General features: G+C 31.9%; 1 protein-coding gene across 1 annotated transcript in view; it reads left to right on the top strand.

The window, feature by feature from the left end:
* The window catches only part of LOC139501749 (G-protein coupled receptor dmsr-1-like), a 50,890-nt gene extending 30,209 nt beyond the window's left edge, over positions 1–20,681 (top strand). The window contains exon 2 of the mRNA XM_071290892.1: positions 19,115–20,681. Coding sequence (XP_071146993.1) covers positions 19,130–20,422 — 1,293 coding nt within the window. The 5' untranslated portion in view covers positions 19,115–19,129 and the 3' untranslated portion in view covers positions 20,423–20,681. The remainder of the gene's footprint in view (positions 1–19,114) is intronic.
* The last annotated feature ends 800 nt before the right edge of the window (positions 20,682–21,481 follow it).

Here is a 21,481-nt window from a genome sequence, read left to right as displayed (position 1 = left end):
GAATGTTTTTTTTTTTTTTTTTATAAAATTGAGAATGGAATTTGGGAATGTGTCGAAGAGACAACACCCCGACAGAAGAGCAACAACCGAAGGCCACCATTGGTTCCTCAATGCAGCGAGAATCTCCTGCACCCGCAGGAGTCCTTCAGTTGGCCCATAAACAAATATTTTTACTACTTAAGTGATAATGGACGTCATACTAAACTCCGAATTATACACAATACACTAAAATTAGAATTTAACAAGACTAACAAAGGCGAAAGGTTCCTGACATGGGATAGGCACAAACATGCAGAGAAGTCAAACATGTTTTTTTGAGATCTCAACCCTCCCCCTATACCTGTATCCAATGTAGAAAAAACAAACACACAACAATACGTACAGTTAAACTCAGTTCAAAAGCAGTCCGAGTCCGATGTCAAAACAGGTAACAAAAGAAACTAAACAAAATGACAATATATAATACATGCATTCAATCGCCACTTGATGTAAAGCAAACAGTCATGACGACTCCATCATTTTTATTTGCGTACAACACTCACGTCATATTTTAAAGATGGTGTTAGCTGCCAAATACATATACATCGAAATAACTCAATCTCGATTCATTACATGGTAAATCAATAATTACAAGAACCCCTTTTGAAAACCTTAAACAAAACATAAAATCGTGAAAAGTATTAAAGATTTCGGACTGTACCACAACTAACTTACTATCATGAAATAGCCGATTAACATGTGATTCTGTTATGTATCATCGATACACATTTGTATCTAATCTTTTACCCAAACCATATAAAAAATGTTAAATTAAATATTAATTTTACCTTAACGTCAAGGATATTAACACTACGAGAATAGAAATATTACGCAACAAAAAATTGGAAGAATTAATAATGTACTTAAAAAAGGAAGCAATATCCGAAACAAGATTAATGATCGATTACGGAATACAACATGCACAATTGAATTCAGAATCACGTGTATCCCAACTGACGGAAGAGTCATCAAATAAGTTACACAAAGTAACATGTATCTCCCGTTTGTACCAACATAAAATCCATATCATGTTTCATGCTGGAAAGTAAATTCATTTACCCGAAATGATAACACAAAATACAACATAATGAACAGTAAAAAGAGAGTGAAACAATATAAAACGATATTTTATCTATAATGTCAAAGTAGTTGACCTAAAAATCTGTGAAAGCGCTAGTTAATGTTATGAATTTAACTGTTTATATAGGATCTTTATTCATTTCTCGTACGTGCAAATTCAAATTACGATTTCACGTTTGATGTGATATCATTCAAAATTGATGAATAGATACAATGAATACAATTATACAATCACATGTGTTTTTCATAATGAAATATGACAATATTTATTAAACCTCCTTTTTGAATCTAGATAATTTCGTTATGAAAGCACACTATAAATTATTGAAAATCGTTGCACAATAATTTGATTCGATTGATGATGTGTCAGTGTTAATATGATATGAAATTAATACATAAAGCATCATCTGCAAAAAACGTTAAACTGGTCGGTATCTATGATTTAAATGGATAAATGGAAATAGAAAAAAAATACACATATAGGTTACAGTCTATGGAAGAAGCGAATCGATATAAACGTTTCTAATATCAACGAGCGATACTTTCTTATATCAACGAGTTGCATTGTGGGAAATTCTAGACGAATGTTAGCATTTGTACGAAGTAAGGCAGATTTCTCAGTATATAGTAATAACTCTTTTCTTAAAACAGGGTGACATTTAACACGACGTACGTCTGCTCTTTAATTTCCATGAATTATTTTATATGATAACAGGCAAGGTGTATTTAAACGACAAAATTGAAATGATAGATGTTATATATGTGAACAATAATTTTGATACTTAACCATTTTATTACGACATTGTTTATAAAACCCTTATTTGATTAGTTTTGCTTCCAAAACCAATTAAGAAATTTGAAAGATGTTACCAAAAACAATTTGCATTTAACCAATGGTCCAAAAACTGCTTATTTACATACAATACTACTGAGAAGTAAAATAACAAAAATACTGAACTCCGAGGACAATTCAAAACAGAAAGTCCCTAATCAAATGGCAAAATCAAATAATAAAACATGCTGACTTGGTACTGGCATTTTCAAATTTTGAAAATAGTGGATTGAACCTGGTTTTATAGCGCTAAGCCTCTCGCATGTATGGCAGTCTCATCAAATTCTGTTCTATTTACAACGATGCTTGAACAAAACAGACATAATAGGTAAAATTGTCAAAAAATGGGTACAGCAGTCTAATATTAATACTAACAAGTACTAATATTGATAAAACAAAGACACTGCTATGATATTTCAAAAGTATCGCATTTATATTAGAATTAATAGCATTTGTTTATTTTTGTATATAAGAAAAAAACAGCACATCAAATTTTACACAGACATAAACTTTTGCTTTTAACTAACTTCTGAATACATATTTAGACTCAATTGTTGTTTATATTTGAGCAGTAAGTTTTAAAGTTCGTCTTTTCTTAATTGTTCGTTGCCGAAAACAACATTTTCCGCATGGAATGTCTGCATATTTACAATTGATATAAGACAATATCGCTATGTGATATAAGAAACTTTTTCATCGATTCGCTTCTTCCATAGACTGGGTTAACGTCTTTTTAAATGATGTCTATTTCATTATTTATTGTTCTGGTTGTTTAAAAACATGCAAGTAAGAATTGACAAGTATCAAGAGACAAATGTTGTGTGAAAAAGAGAAAAAAAACCAACATTTTATTATTTTCTTTAAACTGTTAAATGGAAGAAATTAACTGTTAAGATAAATCATTATAAAAAAGAGGAGTACGTTTTACAATACGTTACGACATACAAAGTTTACAGAGAACCCATGATTGGGAAAAATGAAAACAAAAACAGACATACATTTGTTTGGAGGTTAATAAAACAAATATAAAGATATGCTATGGAACCCCATAAAAATCCGGGGTATAACGACTACAGCGTACAATCACAAATAGTGGATTAACGAATACAAACACAATTGTTTTATAAAGGAAAATGACTCCTTTCCAAGTATGACAAACTGTTTCCCTGTCTACAGAGAGTAAGTGTAACAATGTGTGAACGCTGTCAGTTGTTTCACATACGTTTTAGGCTAAATAAAGGCAACAGTAGTATACCGCTGTTCAAAACTCATAAATCCATAGACAAAGTAATTTGTTGGCTTTTTCGTAATTGCTTCGAGTGTTTCTTGAGCGTTTAGAATCTCTTAGTTTTGAAATTTAAATTTTAAACTTATTGTTTCATTGAAAGTATTGTCTAAGGTTCGCTCTGTATTTGATTAGTTCTGTTCACTGAGTTTTTAATGTAAATGAACATTTATTGTTTTATTGTAGATCCAGCTAGCGACGCTCTGTATTTAATAAGTTCTGTTCACTGAGTTTTTAATGTAAATGAACATTTATTGTTTTATTGTAGATCCAGCTAGCGACGCTCTGTATTTAATAAGTTCTGTTCATTGAGTTTTTAATGTAAATGAACATTTATTGTTTTATTGTAGATCCAGCTAGCGACGCTCTGTATTTAATAAGTTCTATTCATTGAGTTTTGAATGTAAATGGACAGTTTATTGTTTGTATTTAAGAACCACACATTGTGAGAGGACATTGACTTTTGAACAATGATACGAAGCTTTTTAATAACATCTAACGTAATTACGTTAGGAATCTTGAAAGCTCTTCTCTTATTTTTTTGTCCTCCACGTTAATTGAAAGAATGATTTAGAAATCGTATAAACACATGTGTTGAATGAAGCTAATTGTATTGAATAACGCAGTCTAGTTATTTATACGGAGAAGAGGAAAAGCACACCTTATTTAAAACAAGCATTACAGTGCAGAAAGAAATGTTTTGGTCTGTTTACTCAGACACATTATAATATAGTATTTGTTTCGATTAGTTAAATTTTATAAAACTACTCGAGACATTTTATCCAGTATCGAACACTTGTTGTTTCATTATTACTTTTCGTCTGATATATCAGTTTGTCAATAACAGGTTAATATCAGATCTAGAAGCTCTTAGTAACATATTCCAGTGACATTATATCAATATGCAGAAAATGGATCACTGCGACTTTTTCTTTTTTCATCAATGTATATCTTTTACCATTTTTCTTATTTCTGTAAGACATTTTGTTGACGAAATTGTGAAAGAAAACCAAAAGAGTAAACACCTTCCAAACGCAGGATAATTTGAAAAGAAATAATTGATTATAGAGCTACTGTATAAAATTCGAACGCGGTGAAATCCTTGACAAGAATGTTTATAGGTCCATAAATCAAATATCTTATCAATACAATGTCATTGACATATTTGACTTCTCTGGCTTTTTTCCGACTGTTCATTTCTAAAGATACAATCTGTGTTAATACTTCCCGTTTTCTTGTTTACTGATTATTTACTTAGTTAAGCACAAGCGAAGGATTTAAATGGCTTACTAAAAACTCTTACCTGGAGAAAAAACTGACAATGTCATTGCCAAACAGAAAATGACATCGAAAAGCTAAGGCAATCCAGGACTCAGTACTAACGAATAAACTACAGGAACATCAGCAAAAACTATAGGTGCTAAAAGAGGGTAAGTCTATACCACTCTTTTAAAAGCACTCGTCGTGTTAGACATTGATAATTTTGAGTATCAAATCGGTGGTGAATTATATCTAGTAATGGTTAGATCTAGGCAAATGGCACGGTATTGTGGTAACGATACTTGGAATATGTCCGTGGTCATCTGAAACACACATCTTTTAAAAGAAAATAAAAATCATGATGTCGTATCTCAACTTCGAATATGAAAGCCGTTGTGTGAACATGAACACTCATATTTGTCAATGTCATGTGTCAAGCTAAAATCGGTTAAGATAACCATAATTTATATTCTTGTAAGTGCAAAATTAGGATTTTCAGCATTATAGTGTTTATATTTTCTTAATATTCTGTTATAAATTAGTATCAATATCGTACTACCCTGCATGCCTTACAAGAAAAAGAATAACTCTATGGCAGCTCAATTTCTTTTAACAATTTTCAGCAAATACACTCACCATAGATACCAGGATTAAAATTCAGTATTTGCGCCAGAAAGACTCACCACTGACGCTTGAATACAAAAAGTAAAAAAACAAACAAATATAGAACGAAGTTGTAGAGCAATTCATGATTTCAGGATTAGATTCAATGTATTATTAAATTTCAACAGAATAAAACTAATATAGCCTTAAGTGCTGTTTATTTCATGGTATATTAACAAACATATTGAATATCTATACGAATAAATATGACAGACAATAATATAATTCCCGCAAACGCGTTTATTAAGTTCTAATTTCTCTGTCGTTACTCTTTATAAATGACTTTATAACAATAATATATATGTAGATTATTGTAGGAAATGTTTATTACGTCTGAACATATAATATGACAAAGATAAAGTGTTATAAAATTTGTCTGTATAATTCTCATCTTTAACGTTATATGTGGTAACAATAGAAGTAGGGTGCTAATATACAGTTTAATTAAAACACGTGCAATGACAGTCGTGGGGACATCAATTAACATAGGTATGATCAATGACGATGTTTTATTGTCACCATGACGAGGTGATGGACCAATACAAAATGTTGTTCTTTGTCACATCTATTGGTCAATTTATAATTTTGTATACTATATCATGTTGCTCATTTTGCACACAATGTGTGCCTGAGTGTATTAATTAACTTGTCTAAATTTAAAAAAAAAAAAAACAAAAGAAACTGCAAGGTTTTTCAATGCAGTCTTTATAGTGTAAACTTGATGAAATTTGACCATAATAATGGTGACAGTTTTGGTAGTGTCGCCGATCTGTTTGGGCGAAAACGTTTGTTTAATATCACGTGATGCAGTGTAGTTGATATCTTTTTTATATTCAAAGATTAATATAATCCAGTTTATAATAATGGTTGGTAAAAAAACAATGTATTCCGTTTGGTTGTTTATCAGCATAGATAATAATTACCGATGCCCATGAGGCATGCTGTATTTTTCGCTATATTTCAGATAAATCAAGCATTTAAACCAACAGAAAAGATATCCGCTTTATAAATAAAAAGATAAATAAAGAGAAAGAAAACATTTTCAAGTGATTGAAATTGTCATTATTTTCAATGCTACATTGGTTTGAATTTGGCTGGTTTCTAATTCAGTGATATCGCGTGTCATGAACTATTTATGCCTTTTATGGTTTATTTGACAATATAACACAGGCTTTAAATGCAGAGCAGGGTATGTGTGCTCTCAGATCCTGCTATTTCTTTTTTCTTTTGATTTAATTTGATATCAGTAAATCTAATGTGTATTACGTGATGGCCTGACATTCAGAGTATATCGTTCGAATTAAAATGTTAACATAAATAGACTGTGTTTATGATCTTGCATATATCCGGTGTGTAAACAAACTTTTCGGGAAGTATGTACACGCATAATATTCCCCAACATGTCCTGGCTTAGTCTAACAAATTATTGGTTTAATTGTAAACATCAATATGATTGAAACACGTTTTATTCTTCCAAAAGCGCATTCTTATTTTTTACTTTGAAATCCATTTTGTTTTCAAACATAAGTAACTGTAACAATCACTATTAAATCAATTATGCTTTGAAAACTTATTAGTTTTGTACGGTCAAATCCATCATGTCAATTAAATCCAACTTAATTGTCATTATACACTATCGGTATTTTTAGGATACAAAGTCATACAAAGATTATAAAATAAAATGAACATTTAACTATAAATTAATATTAAATTATGAAATAATGAGTCTCAAAAACTCTTTAATCTGAATGAAGGCCAAAGTTTTAATTTGGTTTGATTGTGTGGGGATAAGATTTATTTAGTCAATTTGTGTATTCTATCTGTTGAATAACTTTGCTAATTTAAGAAGAAATGTTGTTCCTCTTCAAAGATATAGATATTGTTTGAAAAACAATGTAGCAGAACCAAAGTAATCTTCTCAAGATACAAACAACTTCGAACTTTTGATGAGTTACAAATGTAATAACATTTATTTCATAGTCATATTAAGATTGATTTATAAGCATTTGACAACTGTATTTACATTTAGTAAATGTACCTATATGAATAAATGGCAATTTACATTCAATCGAAATTAGTTGGAATATTGTTACAATTACTTAGTTTTATTGGACGTTTACTCAAACTAAATCTTTATTTGTTTTGTCATGATATTTTCTCCGTAGATCTGTTCGTTTGTTTGGTTTTATATCCAGAGTATGTGACGTGCCTATAACAGCAAACGATTTTGTTTACTTGGACTATTTGACCATAGTTATAGGATTTACTTTATGTGAAAAAGTTATATTATATTAAGCAATTGCCATGCGTACTTCTGACATCCGCTTTTGGAATGCACAAATATTAAGAAAGATTATGTTAAACTTGTCGAATATACCTCTATTACACAGGGGCCTAATCATGTTGGATGTTGAACGTTTTCATAGTAAAACAACCCAAAAATTTGAGAACATCAATTTCGTGAACAGGCAATGTTTATGAGTTTGATTATTCCGTCGGTATCGTTCGTCTCCCTTCTTTAGTAAAATGGTCGATTGCAAAATAAAAAAAAAATGATGAAGGAAACACATTACAATGTCTTCTCTAATACCAAAATTCTATTATTATACATTGACGTACTTTAAATCAAGATTGCTTCTGTTCTGTCGGCTGTGATTGAAATCTTTTGTTCGGTTAAAATTGAATTTTCATGGAAAATTAAATGAGGTTTGCCAAATTCTGTGACATAATTATATCTTTTGAGGAAATACGTTTTAACTTTCACTGGAGGAAATCGTGACAATTGTTACTAAACCACCGCCAGCAGACAAAAATCGTGTTATAATACCTTAACTAGACTTCTGATTTGCTACTAAACATCCGTCAGCAGACAATTCGATTGCCGTGTTAAAATACCGTTACTGGACAAATGATTGGCACTTAAACTTTTTCGAAATATAAAATAAAGTTTTAATGAAAATTAGATATATTCCTTCCTTCAGAGAAAAATTCAAAAGTAGAAGTACTCTATGTTTAAGGTGTGTCTATAATATGAATGGATACTAGCATTTTGTAGCATCACGTAAACCATGATCAACTATCAATCAAGGACTAAATTTTTATTTAGGAACACTTTGGCTAAAAATGTCAAACTCTAAGGAAAGTTCAAAACAGAAAGTTCTTTATCAAAATCAAAATCAAAAGCTTAAACATAATAAAAAGAACTGAAAAAACTGTTATATTCTTGACTTGCTACATGTATTTCCTCTAATAGAATATGGTAGATCACACTTAGTTTTATAGCCAGTTATTATTTAAAAAAAATTCTGCGGAGAATTAAAGATTGATGTCTTATCAATAATACAAATTTTTCACGCATGTAAACGTCATTTACATGATTTACTACGGGATGGATGTACATAAGAAAACTCTACTAGTATCGTAACTACTTGACCCATCGACATTTCCATCTATTGGTTTATATAGGATTTTACTGAAGATACGACCCTGAATAAGACTATGTAAATAATTGAGGAAATTAGTTGTCTTTTAACAGATACACAGTCTATATTACTTTTGAATCTGACTTGTGGCTGTTTGTTTTGGGGTAATCCTTATTTGATTTGACTGAAGTTCTAGTAATATGAACATTGTTATGGAAGGTGACAAATGCACTTTACAAGTCATAGGCTTTTAATATTAACGAATATAGTCAAAACATGGTTATCGGAAAATGTATGTTTCTTAATGGGTGGTTATTCATATTGAATTTATTAACATCATTCGAGAAGGGAGTTATGGTCATTTTTTTCTATATAAGAAAAATAACAATAAAAAGAACAAATATAACAAATAAATATATCTATTAGATGTATCAATATAGCACGCAGTTTTTTTCTGTTTAAGAATTAAAAAAAAGAAAAATATACCACTTAAGAGTATCCATTAGATGATTATATAGCAAACAAATTTTCAGAAAAACATTAAAAAAAATAACGTTTTGATAAAATAGACTATGCTCTGTTATATATGAAGGATAACAAAACAACGACGCACAATTTCCTGAGAAATAACTTAAATATGAAGATGCACTGGTGGCCTTGTGATGGTCTAAATATCGTATCTTAAGCGAATGTATCACTATCCTGTCGAGTTAGAGAACCGAACACGTGCAGGTGCGGTCGACTCTAATCGAAATTAACTAAAATTGTCTTTTTCAAGTCGACAGTCGGTAGTTCTCTTCTTGCATTCCGGCATCGTCTATGTTTATATATTAATACATGCTGACCGCCTCGATATAGCTAATAGTCATGATAGTGTTGAAAGTTGTTTAGGCCACCAGTGTTTTAACTAATCATCATCAACCAAAACAAGATAAAATAGATATGACCATTCCACGAAAATACAGAATAACGATTTCTTTTCATATTCTACTCATCATGAGGCACATACACATATTTTCTAGTAAATACATATCAGTTTAGATATATGGACGGTTGTTATACCCAGAGAAACATTCTCAACACTAATTAAGATCAGAATGTTTAAAACATTCAATATGATAAAAAAAAATCGTTGTTTTTTGGTTGTTTTTATTAATCCACATGTCAAGCAGTATAGTATTGGAAATGTTACAATGTGTATGTGAACCTAAATTATAAGAATGAGCAAATCCATATTTCTGTCAATGTAATACGTTTTAGTTAATCATTATCATTCACTAATCCTTTTTTTCTGTCAGATTCCACGTAAAGACGTAAGCTGGAAGTCATTATTATACCATCAATCAACATGGTGCACGCTGTCAGCATTTTAATCACCGTTTTCAGTTAAAGAAATGATGGTTAATTGATGCAAACTTTGTCATTGTCATTTGTTGATAGTACAAAAGCACTTTTTGTTGTTTCAGGCAGAATACAGATGAACCTTATATGCTGTTTAACTACCGTTACATCATAGTGCAGTGTATTATCAATTTGCTAATAACTTCAGAAATTACACAAAATGTTCAATTGATGTTTTTTTCGATGTACTTTGAACTATTGGTGCTTATAATTATAACAAAATATTACTCGTTTAATGTGTTTGTGCTTTATATTTTGCCATTTGTCTGTCTAGGTTTTTTTTCGGAGTTTGCGAATGGTAATTTTGTTATTTTACATTTACACATATTTTTCCGCTGAATTATGTTATGGTTAGTTTATGTTATTGTTAGACATTGACCTCGTCATATCTTCTCAATATGTAGTACATAAAACTATCCACTCTTCTTCTAAATTCCTTGTCATGATCAATCACGATGTAAAGTATCTTTAACAGAATCTTTACCAAATAATGCCCTTTGTTATGTCCAATTTTATTTGAGTTCCCTTACATAAGCATATCTCGTGACTTTGTCATTCTTATATTAAGTGTGTACAAGAAAAGAGGGACGAAAGATACCAAAGGGACAGTCAAACTCATAAATCTAAAACAAACTGACAACGCCATGGCTAAAAATGAAAAAGACAAACAGAAAAACAATAGTACACATGACACAACATAGAAAACTAAAGAATAAACAACACGAACCCCACCAAAAACTAGGGGTGATCTCAGGTGCTCCGGAAGGGTAAGCAGATCCTGCTCCACATGCGGCACCCGTCGTGTTGCTTATGTGATTACAAATCCGGTAAATAGTCTAATTCGGTAGGTCAAATTCATGAAAGGGAAGGGGATTGTAGTTACGACGTGAGGAACATATCCGATATCATTTGTGAAATGGTTATTCCATAACGGTCAACCAACTCGTGATGGCGTCCGTAAAATTTACGAAGGGATGATTTCAACTTCACCATTTGGAACTCTTGATTTAATAGCTTCCTTGTGAGCAGTAACCCTCTATCAAGAAAATCATGATAGGAAATGCAAGCACGGGAATATCGTATCATTTGAGAGATATATACCCCGTATGCAGGTGCTGCTGGAATGTTGCTACTTAGAAATGGAAAGTTCACAATTGGAAAGCTGAAATCATCTCTTTTGTCGTAAAGTTTTGTCTTCAACCGACCCTCATTGTCAATTTCTAGATGTAAGTCAAGATATGAAGCTGACTTAACTGTATCTGTAGTATCCTTTATCTCCAATTCGATGGGATAGATGCGTTCCACATAGTCACCAAATTTTGAATTGTTTAGTGAAAGAACGTCATCTATATAGCGGAAAGTAGAGTTAAAGGATATTGCTAACTTCTTATCTTTCTTCCTAAGAAGTTCCTGCATGAAGTCAGCCTCATAATAATAAAGAAACAAGTCAGCAAGTAGAGGGGCACAGTTTGTTCCCATTGGTATGCCGACAGTCTGTTGAAAAACACGTCCTCCGAACGTAACAAATATGTTGTCAATCAAGAAATCAAGCATCTTGATAATATCAGTTTCAGAGAATTTTTTGTTTGAATCAGAGTGATTCTTTACAAAGTAGGATTTATCCCTCCCTAAGACAAGATACTTGTATCTACGTTGGCCATTCTTTTTTATGAAGCAAAGTAATACCAGCTCTTTTAATTTGTCTTTAAGTTTGGAATGTGGAATACTTGTGTAAAGAGTAGAGAAGTCAAATGTTTTAATACTGTTACAAGATGAAAGAGAGTTAGATTGTATGTACTCTAAAAGATCTTTGGAATTTTTAAGTATCCACATCTGATTCACGCCACCTCTAGAATAGGCAGTTTCACAATAACTTTGAAGCCCGTCTTTGATTGCTGATAAAATGGATGTTAATAATTTAGAAAGAGGTTTTGTGGAGCACTTGGAAGACCCAGCAATATACCGCTGTTTGTAAGGACACTTATGTAGTTTAGGTATCCAATACAGTGATGGAAGATCCAGTTCTTCATCTTTGGTTGAAATACCAAAGGAACAAAGAACAGACCTATGATTATCCAGGATTTCCTCTTTGGTAAGTGTCGTGAGGGTATATGTTGAGTTTCCAAGTGAATTGTCTATACCTAATTCGTTTATCAAGCAATTAATGTAATGACTTTTACAGACAAAAACGATGTTATTTGGGGCTTTGTCTGCGGGGACAACAACATATTTATCATGGAGGTCGGATAGGTGTTTAGCAACATTTGGGTCTTTAAAAATTGACGTAGCATGGGCATTGATGGACCCATTCAGTTTCTTAATTCTGATTTGTATTAAGGACCTCACTGCCTTTATCCATTCGGATAGAGTGTCTACGTCTTCCTTCTCGCGCTTAGCCCATTGCCTGGCATAATCCTCGACTGAATCCATCAAAATTTTAAAGTTGTATTTCCAATTGATGGATTTAGGCTCACGATATTTCGGACCTTTCGATAACACGTTTCGTAGAGAAGTGTTATTAACAATGTTAAGGTCACCGGTAATAACGTGGCCAGCGGGATTATATGTGAATTGGGAACTAGCACAAGTGCAATCAGGAGGTTTAGACTTGAAGTCGTCAATATCGAGATCCTGCAAAACGCGTTTGTAATTGAAAATTTTAGTTGCAATAGGTTTGGTATAGGTATAAGAAATTATTGAAGAACCTATGTTTTAGTTTTTTTTTCCATTTGATTTTTTAAATTCCTCTAGAAAATATTACAGGTAAGGTTACCATGATTTCTGAATTTCCCTTTTCCTTGTTACTATCTAAATCATTATGGTCGGGTATTTCCATAAGTTCGAGACTCCTTCCCTTCATGAAATATTAGCTCAGCATATGACCGACCCCCTTTATATATGTCATTCGTTACGATATTTAAAAATAAAGTATTTTTTTGGAAAGCAATAAAAGTGAGTACGTTTTGACTGAAATCTAAATTTAGTACAAAATTTCAATTTTAATTACAATGCAATTGGTTTTTGGAAACTCATGATTTAAACTGAAATTGAAATTAATCACTTGTATGTCAAGATGCAGTTATGCGTTCATTAATTTCCTACAAAAAGTGTTAATTCCTGATTAACAGTTTGTCCAAACGAATTCAGGAATACTGCATGTAAAGAAAAAGTATAAACTAAAGGGTAACTGTAATGAATGTGGTAATAAAACATTACTCATTTTCTCTTATCTTAATTGTAATACTGAGCTCTAAAACAAATCTATGCATTTTTTGTTTTCACCAAACAATGTTTTACTATCTTTCCTCTTTTGGCGATGAATCAATTCATAACTTTGTAGATCAAAATGTCTTAATTCAGTAATAATTTAATATAGGAAGATGTGGTGTGAGTGCCAATGAGACAACTCTCCATCCAAATAAAAATTTATAAAAGTCAACCATTATAGACCAATGTACGGCCTTCAAGACGGAGCCTTGCCTCACACCGAACAACAGGCTATAAAGGGCCCCAACATTACCAGTGTAAAACCATACAAAAGGCAAAACCAACGGTCTAATTTATATAAAAAACGAGAAACACATGTAAACAACATAAACAAACGACAACTACTGTACATCAGATTCCTGACTTAGAACAGGTGTAAACATTTGCAGCGGGATTAAACGTTTTAATTTGTTTACATATAAATGCGATTTCATAATTTGTGTAAAAAAAGTGCAAAACAAAAGAAGTGTTCCCCTCACACCCTCTATTAAAGGTAAGCCCCATCTGAAATCGGCACTGAAATCTCATTGTCACAAACATGCAAAGTGGTATACTGGTATCATATTCTACAAATTGATGGTGTTGAATAGTCGAAAATGCTTCACCTAAATTGGTAACGTGACTTCTTATAATAATGTAAAACTGTCAACTACATTTTATACAGGCCTTAACCAAACATTGTTTCTAAACTGTATAGCAGTTTTCTTAATCTATATGTATGAGGATACATGTTTTCTACAGAGGTTCCATTAAATATATAGTATACTCTCTAAACAAATTGAATAGTAATGAATAGTAATAATAAATATATAGTAAAACGTCTACATAAAGAGTCATGGAGTTAAAGTTGTGGGCAAGCTCCATTAAAGAAGGAATTGAGATGAAATATTTTATAAAAGGTGTTGAATGTTTATCTCGATGGCGAGTCGTATATTACAGATAATGTTTTTACAACTTAATATCTGCAAGTTTTATCGCAATGATTATGGATTTGTTGTTATCTTGCATGCATGTTTTTCTTAATTTTATTGTTTCAAATAGAAAATGAAAATATTTTCGTAATAAACTGTATTTCATTTGACCTTACTCTTTAAAAGGTGACATAACATTTGGTTTCCTACTTTGAGGAGTTTATTATCTGTTTCAATTAGAGAACAGAATATCAGCTTGTTCGTCCTCTATCGTAATTATAACTGTTCATAGAAATTAGATTGAATATGGAAATTGAGATTTAATCTACTAAAAACCAAATGTTAATCACTGTTGATCATGTCTTATGATCATTTCTTGACACTTTGAAATAAAGTCATGTAACTTTCCAAAACAAGATTATTTTTACATTTAAATAACACTTTGGTGTATGCCTTTAACATCGTATCATTAAAACATGTCTTTATTGGTGGTATATTTTCAATGAACCAAAATGTAACGTGTACAGAGTACTATGCTGTTTTAAATTATCGCTATTTTAGTGAGAGTTATAACTAGATGTTTTCGACTTTTTTTTTATACTAGAACTTTGTTTTCATTTGGAAAATTAAACATTGTGAAGTGGTCTCTCTATTAGGACGACATAACTAACACTACATATTTGTTTCAAATATGTCACATTGAAGACTCTTATATCAACCTTCATATGTGTTTTGATCTCTGTTATGGCCTTAAAGGACAATATTCAACTCAGTAAATATTAGCTATCGGGAAATTGGAAAAAGAAATAGCGTCTTAAGTGAAAATAAAGATAGAAATTTGGAAATTGCCTCTAAGGATATTTACAAGTATTGGTTTTGTTCCGATATCTAATTGAAAAGTTTATTTCCAATCACAACTTGTGATTTTTTGACCTTATCCGGTCATAACATAATTATATTCTATCATCATCTTTACAGTATGTTCGTCGGAAATGTAATCTTGAAATATTATAAAAGAAATTGACAATCGTAATCTTGAATATTATACATTAAATTGACATTCGATCTTGAACTCTCTAGACAGTATTCACTCTATCTTACTAGTGCCTGTACTGAATGAATGCAATTAAAACACTTATGTACGACTCAAAATGGCTTGATTATAATTACAAACTTTCCAGAAGGCTAAACACTTTGATTTCAAATATTCTAATAATAAGGAGACTTTTTTCATATCATATGAAGCGAAAGTAATATAATTCGTATTTCAATATGTAATAAGTTTACAATTTTTGTTATCTTCTTATAATACACATATATCAATTTTAGAACAAGTATATTCTATGTAGAATACTTCACTTTCTACCTATGATTTTGTTCCTTAGTAAATTTTACAGACTCCAGATAATGTCGTTCCATTTATTCTTCAAATTATTATTCTTATTAAGTCGATAAAGTATGTTGCCGTAAACAATAGCAAATGCGATTGGCGCTCATATAATAGAATAATAAAATTTGTTCCACCTAGAAGATAACTGAATAACAAACCGATAAAACAGCAATAAAGAGCAAATTACTTACCGTTAACTGAGGAAACCAGATATATAATATATAGTGATTCGACTGGTCACCGTTTTATTAATAGAAATGATCAACTCCATTAGATTGTGGCATATCTGAGATTTCTATCGTCTTTACAGTGTTGTGTCAAACAAAAAGATTTTGTAACGATAAAATAAGAAATAAATATGGACATCAGTTCTTAGAATCTTTGACATTTTGATAGTCGTCTAATAGTTCAGTAACTATAACAAATGTGTGATCCGGATATCCGTGTTCCCGACATGTGTCCCTGGAACAATCTCAACCTTTGATCCATTAATAGGTTTCTCTGAACATATTGAGCGTTTTTGCACTACAAGTATTTCTACAATATCCTCACACATCAACTGTCTCTGGAACAATCTCCGCCTATCCTCGCATGACAATTGTCTCAAAGACAATCTCCACCTAACCCCGCACGATATATTTCTCTGGAGCAATCTTTACCTTTCGTCTCTCGTCATGAGTCTTTTGAACAATGTTCTTCTTCTACACTTAAATGACATAGAAATTAAAAATTATAGGCCACCATTCGGCCTTCAACAATGAGCAAAGCCCATACCGCATAGCCAACTTTAAACGGCCCCGAAATGACAATGCAAAACAATTCAAACGAGAAAAGTAACGGCCTGATTTATATAAAGAAATGAACGAAAAACAAAAAACATCTATATGTATGAGGATACATGTTTGCTACAGAAGTTCCATTAAATATAAAATATACCCTCTAAACAAATTGAAAGTAATGAATATTAATAGTAAATATATAGTAAAACGTCTGCCTGCCTAGAGCGTCATGTTGTTAAAGTTGAGGGCAAGCTCCATTAAAGAAGGAATTCAGATGAAATATAAAAGGTGTTGAACGTATATATCGATTCATGAGTCGTATATTACAGATAATGTGTTTGCAACTGAATATCTGCAAGTTTGATCGCAATGATTATGGATTTTTTGTTATCTTGCATGCATGTTTTTCGTAATTTTATTGTTTCAAATAGAAAATCAAAATATTTTCGTAATAAACTGTATTTCATTTGACCTTACTCTTTAAAAGGTGACATAACATTTAGTTTCCTACTTAGAGGTGGATATTACCTGTTTCAATTAGAGTACAGAATATCAGCTTGTTTGTTCTCTATCATAAAGATCACTGTTCATAGAAATAAGATTGAATATGGAAACTGAAATTTAACCCTAGAAAAACCAAAAGTTAATCACTGTTGATCATATCTAATGATCATTTCGTTGCAATGTGAAATAAAGTCATGTAACTTTCCGTAACAAGATTATTTTTACATTAAAATAACACTTTGTTGTATGCCTTTTACATCGTATCATTAAACATGTCTTTATTGGTGGTTTATTTTCAATAAAACAAAATGTAACGTGTACAGAGTACGCAGTTTTAAATTATCGCTATTTCAGTAAGAGTAAGATGTTTTCGATTTTTTTTTATACTAGAACTTTGTTTTCATTTGGAAAATTAAACATTATGAAGTGGTCCCTCTATTTAGACGACAAAACTAGCACTACATATTTGTTTCAAATATGTCACATTAAAGACTCTTATAGCAACCTTTATATGTGTTTTGATCTCTGTTATGGCATTCAAGGACACTATTCAACTCTTTCGGTAAATATCACATATCGGGAAATTGGAAAAAAGAAATAGCATTTTAAGTGAAAACAAAGATAGAAGTTTGGAAATTGCCTCTAAGGATATTTACAAGTATTGGTTTTGTCCCGATATCTAATTGAAAAGTTTATTTCCAATCACAATTTACGGTTTTTGACATTATCCGGTCATAACAGAAGTATACTCTATCATCATCTTTACAATATGTTCGTTAGAAATGTAATCTTGAAATATTATACAAGAAATTGACATTCGTAATCTTGAATATTATACATTAAATTGACAATCGATCTTGAACTCTCTTGACAGTATTCACTCTATCTTATTAGTGCCTGTACTGAATGAATGCAATCAAAACACTTATGTACGACTCAAAATGGCTTGATTATATTTACAAACTTTCCAGAAGGCTTCACACTTTGATTTCGAATATTCCTAAAATAAGATGACTTTTTTCATATCATGTGAAGCGGAAGTAATATAATTAGTATTTCAATATGTAATAAGTTAACCTATTTTTTTATCTTCTTATAATACACTAATCAATTTTGGAACGAGTATATTTTATGTAGAATACTTTACTTTCTATCTACGATTTCGCTCCTTAGTAAATTTTACAGACTCCAGATAATTCCGTTCCATTTATACTTCAAATTGTTTTTTAAAAATACATTCTTATTAAGTTGATAAAGTATGTTGCCGTAAACAATAGCAAATGCGATTGGCGCTCATATAATAGAATAATAAAATTTGTTCCACGTAGAAGATAACTGAATAAGCAACCCATAAAACGGCAATAAAGAGCAAATTACTTACGTTCACTGAGGAAACCAGATAGATAATATATAGTGAATCGACTGGTCACCGTTTTATTGTTGTCTTGTAAAGATCAACTCAATTTAGGTTGTGGCAGCTATGAGATTTCTATCGTCTCAACAGCTCTGTGTCAAACAAATAGATTTTGCAACGACAAAATAAGAAATACATATGGACATCAGTTCTTAGAATCCTTGAGTCAAACATTTTGATAGACGTCTAATAGTTCAGTAATTATAACAAATGTATGATCCGGATATCCGTGTTCCCGACATGTGTCCCTGGAACAATCTCCACCTTTGATCCATCAATAGGTTTCTCTGGACATATTGAGCGTAATTGCACTACAAGTATTTCTACAATATCCTCACACATCAACTGTCTATGGAACAAATCTCCACCTAACCCCGCACGACATATTTCTCTGGAGAAATCTTCATCTTTCGTCTCTCGTCATGTGTCTTTCGAAATATGTTCACCTTTTACACTTAAATGACACAGAAATTAACAAAAATAGGTTACCGTTCGTCCTTCAACAATGAAGGCCCCGAAATGACAATGTGAAACAATTCAAACGAGAAATCTAACGGCCTTATGTATATAAAAAAAATAACGAAAAACAAATATGTAACACATAAACAGACGACGACCACTGAATTAAAGGCTCCTGACTTGAGACAGGCACATACAAACATACATAATGTGGCTGGGTTAAGCATGTTAGCAGGATCCCAACCCTCTCCTTACTGTAGACAGTGATATAACAGTACAACATAAGAACGAACTATAAAAATCAAATGACAAAGGGTTAAGTCATCAGATTTACAAAAATACAAGTGAACGTGGCCACTTATTTTGTTGTTTTTTATGATACACTAAACATATTAAATATAATTTCAGATTAATTCAGCAAAAATGGAGTTTTTAAATAACACTACGTTTTCTTATGATATCTGGACTGGATCCCAATTGAACGATCACGATGCTCTCACCACGTTCAGTCTCGCATATGGAAAAAGTCATGGATATGTTAGTCTTCTTGTTTGCTTCTTTGGAATTCCAACTAATATTATAAATATAACGGTGCTGACCCGGAAGCACATGCAGACTTCGATTAACCTCATTCTAACATGGATGGCTGTTTCGGATATGTTAACTATGGTGACATACGTACCTTTTGTCGTTCATTTTTATATACAGTACGGAACGTATGAGTTGTCAGCCGAGAAAAATACTAAAATATGGATGGAATATCTTTTATTTCATATAAACTTCTCGGCATTGACTCACACCATTTCTATATGGTTAGGTGTATCACTTGCAATATTTCGATACATGCATTTGCAATCATCAGAGACGGGAAATCTTGTTCATGTTCGTCGGATCATTCGGGCTCGTATAGCCATTTTTGTTATTATTGCTTGTTCAGTGTTGTTGATGATACCGAACTTCATGTCAACGAGCCTCGAACTGAAAGCAAACACATCTGAAATCGTTTATATAATCGAGGATACTAACATAGGAACCCCAAATATTACGCTGATTAATTTTGTGAACATGTGCATCTACAGTGCGTTTGCCAAGTTTGTGCCATGTTTGTTAATGATTGTATTCGGAGGACTTTTGCTGCGAACTCTTGACATGCAGGTGAGAGTTAGACGTAAACGAATGACAAAATTAGGAGTCATCATGACCCGACCATTACATACGTCAAGGACGACAGTGTTACTGTTAATTGTTATGATCCTGTTTCTAATTACAGAACTTCCCCAAGGAATCCTCATCGTACTAAGCTTATTTAAAAGTGGGTTTTTCTTGGATGTGTACATCCCCCTTGGAGATGTTATGGATATTCTGGCATTAGTAAACAATGCCATCAATTTTGTGCTTTATTGCTCCATGAACAGAGAGTTTAGAAGAACGCTTGTTCGAATCTTGCGCACACGAGGACTTAAGCATTATCGCACGCATGCTCACACAAATGGAACGGGTACTGAACTTGTGACAGAAGCGGCACAGAAACTGTCCGTTATGGTTGACAATCAAGCTTGCGACGAAACCATCTCAAAAGATCCTCTGGAAACTGCAAATGTAATGACAATGGTTTCAGCAACTGAGTTATCTACCCTAATTGACCCTAAACATACCGAGGAAAACATGCAAGATATCAATGAGAAGAAATTCGATGAGAATGAAGAAGTTAAGTAAAAGTCTATATAGACACAGGGACGACTAGATTATCTCTATTTTTTTGATTTAATCTATTTAAAATGTCTAAAACAGTCAGCGGTCTAAGGATGAAGCCATTGTAAATCAATCTGTTCTAAGATATTTTTGTTCAATGCCTTAAGGACGACAGAATGAACCATAATAGCATTATGTAAATCGAAATGTGGAACTGATACTATAACGAATAGTCAGAGCGAATTTGTTGGTGAATGTTGTTATTCTTTATTGTTCTCATCAATTTCGTTAACAATTGTGATGTGTTGTCTTTGTCAATAGTTACCAAATTCCCCTTACTGTACTTATAACAGCCCTCGTGATTACGACAGCGAGACAGATCGTCTGCCAGTATTATTCTAAAATCAAAAGACGTAACAGAATTTTCAATGTATTTGCTCATGAATGTTTAATATAAAAAAGAAGATGTGATATGATTACCAATGAAACAACATTCCGAAAGAGACCAAATGACACAAAATTAACAAAAAAGATCACCGTACTGACTTCAACAATAAGCAAAGCCAATACTCGTCAGTGAGCTATAAAAGGCCCCGAATTGACAAATGTAAAATGATTCAAACGTGAAAACTGACGGCCAATGTATGTACAAAAAATAAAACGAAAAACAAATATGTAACACATCACCGAACGACTGAATTACAGGCTACTGACTGGGGTCTGGCATCTACATAAAGAATGTTGCGGGGTTAGACATGTTAGCGGGATCCCAACTCTCCCATAACCTGGGACAGTGGTGTAACCGTACAATATAAGAACGATTATTAAAATTCCATTCAAAAAGGCTTACCTCATCAGATGGATACAAATAGAAATACATTTAATAAAAACAAACACAGAGTGGACGCGGATTTGAATTTAGTCAAAATAGATTATAATAGACTTTAACATAATAACATATATTATAACATTATCATTATTCGTGGGATACCAATTTTCGTGTATTTCCCGGGAATAAGTAAAACAAAAATGTAAATATTTATCGAAGTAAAAAAATTTAAAGGCTTGTACGCACATATTGGG

This window comes from Mytilus edulis, chromosome 13, assembly GCF_963676685.1.
Source record: "Mytilus edulis chromosome 13, xbMytEdul2.2, whole genome shotgun sequence".
In the NCBI taxonomy this organism is placed as follows: Eukaryota; Metazoa; Mollusca; class Bivalvia; order Mytilida; family Mytilidae; genus Mytilus; species Mytilus edulis.
Note: the sequence above shows the minus strand (reverse complement) of the source record. Positions and strands in the feature narration are given on the sequence as shown.